This window comes from Phalacrocorax aristotelis, chromosome 1 (assembly GCF_949628215.1).
Source record: "Phalacrocorax aristotelis chromosome 1, bGulAri2.1, whole genome shotgun sequence".
NCBI classification, from domain to species: Eukaryota; Metazoa; Chordata; class Aves; order Suliformes; family Phalacrocoracidae; genus Phalacrocorax; species Phalacrocorax aristotelis.
Genome location: NC_134276.1, coordinates 139712978 through 139722318, shown reverse-complemented (window position 1 = coordinate 139722318; position 9341 = coordinate 139712978). Strand labels below are relative to the sequence as shown.

At 45.1% G+C, this 9341-nt stretch overlaps 1 protein-coding gene across 1 annotated transcript; it reads right to left on the bottom strand.

The window, feature by feature from the left end:
• Positions 1 to 1117: 1117 nt before the first annotated feature.
• Positions 1118 to 9309, bottom strand: PKDREJ (polycystin family receptor for egg jelly). Its single transcript, XM_075112178.1, has one exon. It carries the CDS (start codon positions 9208 to 9210, stop codon positions 1240 to 1242), a length of 7971 nt encoding a protein of 2656 aa, XP_074968279.1. The 5' UTR covers positions 9211 to 9309; the 3' UTR covers positions 1118 to 1239.
• Between the last annotated feature and the right edge of the window lie 32 nt (positions 9310 to 9341).

Genomic DNA, 9341 nt, shown 5'->3' with positions numbered 1-9341 from the left:
CCATCAGCCCTAACGCTCCCCAGAAACTCGCTGCACTGCGAAGAGCGTGCGAGTTTTAAAAAAAAAAAGCATATATATTCTGTGGTCTGTATTTAAAATTAACTGCCTGGAGGATGCCCCCAGCTCTCTGAATAAGGAATAGGGGCTTTGACCAAATTGACCTGTCTTCCCAGTTGACTTGGACAGTCTCTTCCCTTACAGGAGGTCACACAGTGACTGCTAAGCAGGTACGGTTTTACAATACAGAAGCCTACCAACCCTTCCCAGGCTATGTAACAGGATTTTATAGTCCCTGGTTAATCATAGAATCATAGAATGTCCTGAGTTGGAAGGGACCTGCAAGGATCATCAAGTCCAACTCCTGCCCCTGCACAGGGCAACCCCAAATTTCCACCGTGTCTTTTGAAGGGCCACTGCAACAAAGTCTCCTGCATACATGTGCAATGCAGTGCTGTGAAGGTTTATATTTAATTGCTGGGCTGCATCCTGCTAACTCGTCCTGACTTTTTTTTATTCCTCATGCTCTGAATAGGAAGGATTTATCAGCGTTTTCAGTTCTCAGGCCATTTTTGCTCTTACATTATCAGTTGCCCAGCCGGAGGCGAGAGTGCTACTCCGGTTCCTGAGCTAACCCCTTATGCACTGCCTCTGTGAAATGGGCTTCAGCTCCTGTGCACATCAGCTCTGGCTGGCATGGAGTTAGTCATGCCATGAGATAGAAGGTCAGGCTTAGCAAGAAAACTGGTGCGAGGGAAGTTTTTTGGAAGTAACTTTTACTCAGACTGGCTGGGCATCTGTCTGCAGGTGGTGAGTGACTGCTTTTGCATGGCTTGTGGTTTGGGGGTTTTCTCCCCCCTTCACTTTTTAAACTGTCCTTATCTCAATGCCATAAGTTTTTTTTCTCACTTTTGCCCTTTGATTCTCTCCCCATGCTGCTAGGAGGGGAGTGAGCGAGCAGCTGGGTGGCGGGGTGTACCTACCCGCCAGGGTCAACCCGCCACACCATGACAGCCAAGTACCCCTGGAACTAGTGCAAAATAGTCTGGAGAAAATCTGAGCACAATCACTGGTAGGGGGCTGAATGTTAAAAATGCTTAAAAGTTAATTTTTTATGAGTATTTATTTGAAATGCAAGTATTACAGAGTAAAGGTCATCTTAAATACAAGATCCTTCCTTGCTCATGTGACAAGATAAACCATTTTTTTTCCATTTATTTTTCTGTTCTTGAGCCCTAAATGTCAGTGATGTCTTCTCTCAGGCTGCCCATAAAGTACACTGTGAAAAAGATCAGGCTCACTGGTTTTGGATGTTCTACAGATCAGAAGATAGAATATCCTTCTGAGCCTTTGCAATACAAAAGTAACCACTTGGGCTTCGTCAGATGGTTCTTCATATACGGGTTGTTTCACATCTCCATAGGCAGACATAATAACGGCTTGGAAGAGATTGATCAAGACACAGATCATCACCAACATGAAAGAGGCTAGGAAAAGACCACCCAGCAACCTGTCAGATGAAAACGCAGTATCTCTGAAAGCTGAGACGCAGTAAGAGAATATGGTCTGAGCTGAGTGAATCATGTTATTGTAATTCCATTCATGCTGCCCAAACACAAAGTAGCCAAAAGCCATGAATACGAATAAGTACACCGCCACCACGAGGGCCATTGAGGAGATTCCAGGAAGGGCTGCCAAGATCGATCTTTGTGCTAAGTGCACATCATAAAAAAATTGAGAATATTTTAGAGTTTTCAAAACTACAAAAAATGCTAAAAAGCCCATAGCAATCCTTAAAATCTGATCTAAATGTGAAACTGCATGAAAATGAATGAAATCATTTGGGTGAAGTAAGTAAAACTTCACTATATCTGCTCCCACTTTAAACTTTATGATCTTTAAAAAAAAAGAAAGGAGGAATGCTGATTTTAAGCCAAAGTTGATTATATTGGAGATGTTTTTAATATAGTCTTTTTTTTCTTGGCTTATGATGTGAAGCTCATCTGCAATGTAGATGATCAGAAAGGCAAGAACAATTGCAAACACAGACATTTGAGCTTTAGTTTGCTGATGAAAAATGGGGAGTGCAAAAGAGTGTACTGACAAACTTGGTTTTATGATCCCAAAATGAGACATTTCAAATATGACTGAGATGGTGCAAAACAGATCTGCATCTGAGTTAAACGTAGTTAGCTCAATGATCACAGCCCATGTCTTTTCATCAAGCCAGTTGCTCTGTTGTAGTGCATCCAGCCTTGTTGTTGAATTAGGTCGTCCTTCTTCCGGGAAGAAGTAAAACGTGTATCCTGCTGGTCCATACGTGTGCAAATCTCCATATGAATAATACATCCACGGAGTCCTATTTCGCTGGTAAGTGAACCCACCGTAACTGCTGGCATCCTTGGAAACAGACTGGTTGGCAACCTTTGTCCAAGTGCCAGCGTAGTCACCTTTCTCTGGGATGTCACTGCCATATTTGTGAAGACAGTGGCTTTTACTGATCACAAAGTTATTTACAAAGCTGTGAGGATGGAAACATTTTTTCTCAGTACCTTTAGCCCGCACTTGCCTCATCCTAGGCAAACCAATGATTTTGGACCAGCTCTCAGGAAGAAAGGTTGGCTGTATGTCATTGTGGATCAAAGGCAAGAACAAGTCTTTCACCCACACATAGATATGTTCTAGCTTATCGACACTGGAGAGTCGTGGGGAGAATTGGCTATGGATGAATTGGTTGTAGTGGAAACTGCTGGCGTTCTCAGTGGAATAGGCAAAACTTAATAGCAGTGTTAAAAAGACAAGGTGACTGATGAAACCTTTTGTGAAGATAAATGCCTTGACTTTAATTTTTGCCTTTTTCAGCATGTTTGCAATTTCATCAGCTTCTAAAGGCTTATACTGCTTGGTGCCTCTGACTTTAACAAGTTTCAAGTGCATCTCTCTCATCTCATCATCGCTCATGGTTTCTTTAGCCAACCTAATCTCAGAATACTTTTCCTGAGTTAACCACGTGATGTCTTCACAGTATTTTGGACGAATTGTACTCAGAGCTGAGAAAAAACTGATTTTTAAAATTGAAACGAGAAACACGTTCTCAATAAAGGAGATCACAGATGCTAAAAGCCACTCTAGTGAAGTCTGGTAGCCATAAGACAAGCCATATAACACAATGAAAAATGATGATAGCCCAGTGACAGCTATAACTAGTGCCCATGAGAGATAGATGCACCACCAACAAAAAACTATGTGTGGCCTCTTGTGAAGGGGCGTGGAGGTAAAGCTTAGTGGTTTCCTTTCTTTCTGAAAGTTGCCCCATTCTTCTGCATAATTGTTACTAAAACTGGAATTTGATGGTGGCCTCCCCTCACAGGCCTTAGCCATTGGAGGGGAATTTGCGGTTATCTTCAGCTCCTCTGTTCCAATTACATTTGCATCTCTTTCAGAAACTGTGCAATTACTCCAGTTTTGGAGAGCTCCCTTGCTTCTTGTCTTTCTGCAACATGGCGGGCTCCGTGAGTTGCTGGAACCGGGAAGGTTCTCCAAGGGACTAATATTCCTCGATTGTGCTGAAGTTTCTGAAAGGTACAGTTTTTGCAAACGTTTCTTCCAGTTCTTAAGATTTCCAGATGGGAGAGGTGAGCTTATCTTTGGGTCTGTCCAAGCCATACCATGAGGAGAAGGTTCCTGCTGGGAATACTTAAATAAGGCAATTATAATCATTTCCACAGGTACAGTAACCAAAGCACATTCAATTCCTACTGTTATTGATCTCAAATACCTCAAGTGTACTGGAAATTCTTCATTCTTGTCGGCATTAAAGAACATAATGTTAACAAGCAAGTTTAATAATAATATTGCTAAGCATGAAGACAACCTTTGGAGCCTGCTGAAAGTGCCAGTAAGAACATGAGCAAAAATTGAGAGCCACAGATGGCCCTCTGTCAGGCTGTCGGCAAGATTAATCAAAAAATAGTCAATTCTGGGCAGAATTGTCTTGGGTTTTATGGCAGAAAATGTCCTTTCTAGTAAGTGATCACCTTTTTCAAGGGAAAGCCATTTCCTGCACATAAAGAACCAGGTCTTCCTGGTGGACGTATTCTCAACTTTGGCTCTGCTTAAGAACCAGCTTGGAGATGGGCCCTTGTTATTGTGCCAGACCCTGAAGGAACAAATGTCTCCCAAGTCTTCCCTAGTAGTTAGCAGAAAGCAATCAGTGCTTCCTTGTTGGAAAGATGGAAAATGTGGGTGCCGTAAACAATGGACATCACTCATGCCATTCTGGCCAACGAGCTGAAGAAAGACATCTGCTTTGGTTCCAGCTCCCCAGCGACTGCCTGTATATAAAGTTACCAAAAAGCTCTCTTTATCAAAGGGGTCATTGTCTGGCAGAACTATAATCTTGTCTTTGCTGTCCCTGTCAGCCCTGTCTTTTCGTATTGCCCAGAGGGACAAAAGAAAGTAGACAGCAAAAATAAAGAGCACTGTTAAGAGGGTCACTGGGTTTTTAGGTATGTCTGCTATCAGGGTTTTTCCCAGATCTACTGTGTTGGGGGTAACTATTACTTTGGCTGCCAGGAACCTGATGTCGAACATGGATGCATTTGATACAGCGTGGACTGACAGACTTCTGCAACTCCGCTTCATATTGCAGACACAGTGTACCCTCTGCCAGTCAGTCAAGGAGCCAAGCCTGCATGTGTCTTCTCTCCACAGGCTTCGAACCCCATCCAGAAATAAGCACTGATCACTAAAAACGTGTATGCTCACCAGTTTCTGGGTTTGATACCTTATGACGTAGGGTGTCAGCAGGACAATGGAGATGTTATGAGTGTCTGTACCACTTCCTTGAGCTGTGGCTGTCAGCAATGACTCTGGGAGACAGACAACATAGGGAGTCTTAATGATACAGTCAGCGCTAGCTGTCTCATTTTTGCTTGCAAATGTTGTCATGTTGTGAAAAGCAGCAAACGAGGCTATGGGATGAGCATGAGTGACGTTGGCACCTGTAAATACTAGCACCTTGAAAGTAACTTTTAACTTTGTCAGGATCTGGATGTATATGCTCCTGGTGTTTCTGCTGACTTCAAAACTAAATCCTCCAGTTGTGTAAGCTTGTGTTTTGTCGGGTCCCATTGCTAACTGAAAAGTTGAAGATTCCTTATCTTTCCTAGCAATAGTAATCTCTGCTCCTTCAGGCATGATCCCTTGTAGATCCCCATTAGCCTTGGCCTTCGCCATTTTGAACCCCAAGATCGTTGTTGCAATTTCTGATGTGTAACCTAACCAAGGGAAGGGGTTCTCATCAAACTCAAAAAGGGCAGTGGAAATCACAGCATCATGGGACAATCCTGAATAATTTCCCCTTTTCAGTGATGGATAAAAGCAATTCCTGCAGGTGTTTCTGGTAGAAAAAGCATTTGCAATGTTCCAGGTTTCATCTTTCTTCAGAGTGATATTCCAGTGTTTTGTTTCCATTAGAGTTTCTGTTTCTCCAGGGACTTTGCCCTGGAAAACTATCTCTGTTAAATTTTCCATGATGGAGAAGACTTGTTTAACTCCGCTAACATTGACATTCCTGCGACGCAGAAGAGCAGCTCTCAGGATGTTGGACAAGCATCTTAGTATTCCACTGGTCTGAATTTCTGCTTCCTCAGACCAATGGCTCTCATTCCTCTGTATCTTCAGCGCTCCCGTCACTTCTGTCAGTTTCTTAATGGCAAGGTTCTGTGATCTAATGTTCAATTCATCAGCTTCCTCTGTGACTTGAGAAAGAGAAGAAACCACTTGGTTGATTTCCATTGTGCTCTCAACTGAAATTTTCAGGACTGTTTTAATCAGACTTTCCCGAAACTGAGTCTTAGGGGGCTGGCGAGTTGGTGAGGCTTTAATATAGTTTAAGACTGAGGCTACCAAATAAGCCAAATAACCGGCGCTAAAATAATCTCCAGTCTGGAGATAAGATGTCATCGGTGCACTTAAACCACTCACTGAGGCCAGCAGTTCATGAAACACAACCGGTAGTGGTCGACTGTTAACTGGATTCCGTACGTGGACATATAAACTCACTTGGGTAAATGCCCCAAGGGCGTCGTGGACTTGAACATGAAGTGTCACAGTGTACTTCTGAGAGGGCACTCCAACTGGGAGAAAAGATGGAGGAGTTTTAGGCTGGTAACCAAAGTACAGAATTGTGCCAAATGTGTTTTCCTCCACAGAAGTTATTTTGGTAGTTTTGGGGACATTGGAAGCTACTATCACTTTATATGTCAGAGGTAAATGGCTGTCAGAAAATCCACTGCACTGAACAACAAATTTTGTCAGAAAGGCTGTACCCCAGTGTGGATTGATGGTACACTTGCCAGCCCTAGGAGGAGAATTTACTTTAAATCCATATCTGTAGATTGAGGACCTACCATCCCAGGTAGTTACTTTTAACAGAAGTATGTAAGATCGATGTGCAGTCTTTGTAAAAGTCAGAGCGTGTACAGACAGGTAAGCCCCAGACCTCCCCGTTGACGTCCTGGAAGACCAGTCAAAGCTAATTTCTGTAGAGTTTTCTGAAAAAAGGGACCAGTAGTAGACTGGATGGCTGTTTCTTCTACAGTTTAGGCATTTTCCAGACAAGGTAAATCTCTCTGTTGGAATTAGAGTGCTACCACAGTTTTCAAGGCATGCCACATCCAGAAGGAGTGGGGAGCTGGGCTGCACCTCTACAGTTTGGTCGGCATAACTTTTCCTTCTATCTTTTTGAATTACTAGACGAAAGTAGTATATGGCGTTTCCTGGGAGGGATTCTGGTGACATTGCCTGAACTGGACCGGAGGATGTTAACCATTTCAAATCTTTCTGGGCTGGATGGCATTTCTTCCCCAGGCTGACTTTCATGTTTTTATAGTCTGATACCTCTTTAGTGCAGTACCAAGTAAATGTGATTCCCTTTAGTCCTTCCTGTGAATCAGGATCATAGGATGAAGAGCCATCAAGAGTCCAATTATCAGAAAAACCCACTGAGCGGAAAGTGCCTCCTGCAATGTTTGCCACTAGATCGGTGCTCTCAATCAGAATGTAAACTTTGTCTGAGCCCCTGAGGACTGTTGTGGTCCTAATTGGGGTTATTGCAACAGTGAAATAAAACAGATACAACCCATAATCTAAGGTAAAACTGGGAACAGTTAAGTGTATCATTTCTACACCATACATTGAAGAAGAGTTTATTGGGTTTGTCCAGTTGGGAATAGTTGCTGTATCCTGAACGGCATAGATTCGCCACAAGGGCTTGATAGATATACCGACATTGCAGTCTACTAGTAATCTGACAAAGAGGTAAAAAGATGTCCCCCTTTTCTGGCGCAGGATAGAGGTGTGAAGGACAGGTCTCTGAATCCATACAGTGTGTATGTAACAGGCTGATTGATGGCAAGACACTGGTGCTTCTATGGTTTTTGCAGCATAGTTGTTGACTCTGACCTCTAAAAGAGCAGGTGTAAGTACGCTTCTGGAGCAGTTCACTTTTGCCACAAACCCCGTGTATTTCTCTGGATCAAAGGGTAAAGCAGAGCGACGGACAAAACGTGTGGCGTTTCTTACATGATCACTGTATGTGTATGTTCTACTCTGGAGAAGGTGGTCTTTTTGCGTTCCAAAAAGCTGCAGATGGAAGGTCCACTCGCACTGTAGCATCGGATGTTGTGCAGGGATAAACCACACTAAGTAAGTAAACCTCTGCAGAAAAGAAGGATGGCTGCCACTGAAAACATGGACTTCCACGTCTCTTTCTGCCAGTGACTTGAACAAAACCCTCTTCTGATTCATATAAAGATACATATTGAACTTGTACCATTGGAAGTCCACAAGCTCTATGGAGAGTAAGTAGGAAAGCTCCTTGTGTTGGTAGAAGACAGTGCGTGTGTTAGGGCCATTTGTGGAAATAGGGCTGTTGTTTTCTTCAGTTGTGTAAAACGTTCCGTGGTTGTACGTGAAAATGTAAGTGCTCCAGTTGGCCTTTCCTGGGTGAAGGTTAACATCGGTGGGAGTTTCTCCGCCTGCAGTTAGGCTCAGGGTACCATTGAGTAAATGTAGTTCTCCTGTCAATTCCTCCAACCTTTTTCCATCAGCATGAAAATAAATGCTGGCCACCACCACCTCACCCAGGCTCTGAGGTGTGGGAATGGCACAGAAGTTGCTCTGCAGAGTAAAGGAACTGTAGGAATGGAGCCAACCTCCTATAGCCCGTGTATCTACCAGTCTGTAGGCCAGTGTCCTCTGTGTAAGGGGCTGAAGCCTCCAGAAGAGGCTGAGGGGCTGCTGAGGAACACTAAGGAGCTTGGAGCTGACACTAAGGACGTGCAGCAAGTCAGGCTCTACCTTGAGAGAGAGGCTGACGCTTATCTGAGGCATCTGCTCAATGGTGACTGAAGCAACATGGAGCCCATGGTGCCTGTAGTGCACAGTCAAGCGATAGCTGTAGTAGGTGGCACAGGTCTGTTGCAACTCAGCTGTTGGGTAGACAGCAGGTGGTGGCGTGTCTTTGTGCTCACTGCTGGGAAGGAGAAAGGTAGAGGGGCTGCCCCCCTGGCTGCTGAAGCGGTACTGCCAGCGGGCACTCTTGAGGCGTGCACACCAGCCCAGCTCTACTGGCTGCCACATGTGGATCAGGTGTGTCTGTGGCCAAAGCACGAACAGCCGCATATCCTGCCTGGATATCTCGATGCTCACGTTGTGGTAAAAGCACTCGGGTGCAGCGCATGAAGCAGATGAGCATTGCACTATAAGGAGGCTGGAGGCCATGGGTGAAGGAGCGATTCCTGGTAGGAGGCTTGTCTGCAGCATGACCTGGCCTGACCAGCGCGTGGTGTTCTTCACCAAGGCCGAGTTCAGGTACCAGAAGCAGCGTGGTGGGGGCAGTGGCCACCCCTCTTTCCTCTCTGCCTCTGGTCTTGCTCCTGGGCTGGGCTGGTAATGGAGCTTCATGGTGCTGTTCCACAGGCATGAGACCCGGAGCTCATTATCCTGCCGTTGAGAGACTTGTCCGTGAGGGCCCCAGCAGGTCACCAGCAGGGGTGGTGGCTGGAGACTGGGAGAAGCAGCCCTCCAGCCTCGGGGGCAGCAGCAGAGCAGCTGAAGGAGGAGGAGATAGAGGGCTGTCATTGCCGCGTGAGGTGAAGGAGAGGAAGGAGCACAGCCATGGGTGTGCTGCCCGATGGAGGTTGACATCTGGGGAGTTCCAACTGCCGGAGGAGGGCTCCAAGGAGACCAGAGCCTGCTCCGCCGTCCTCCCCGGCACAGCTGGTAAGAAAGGTATTTAACATTAGAAACAGCACATCCTGTGTGGATATACCCGATGC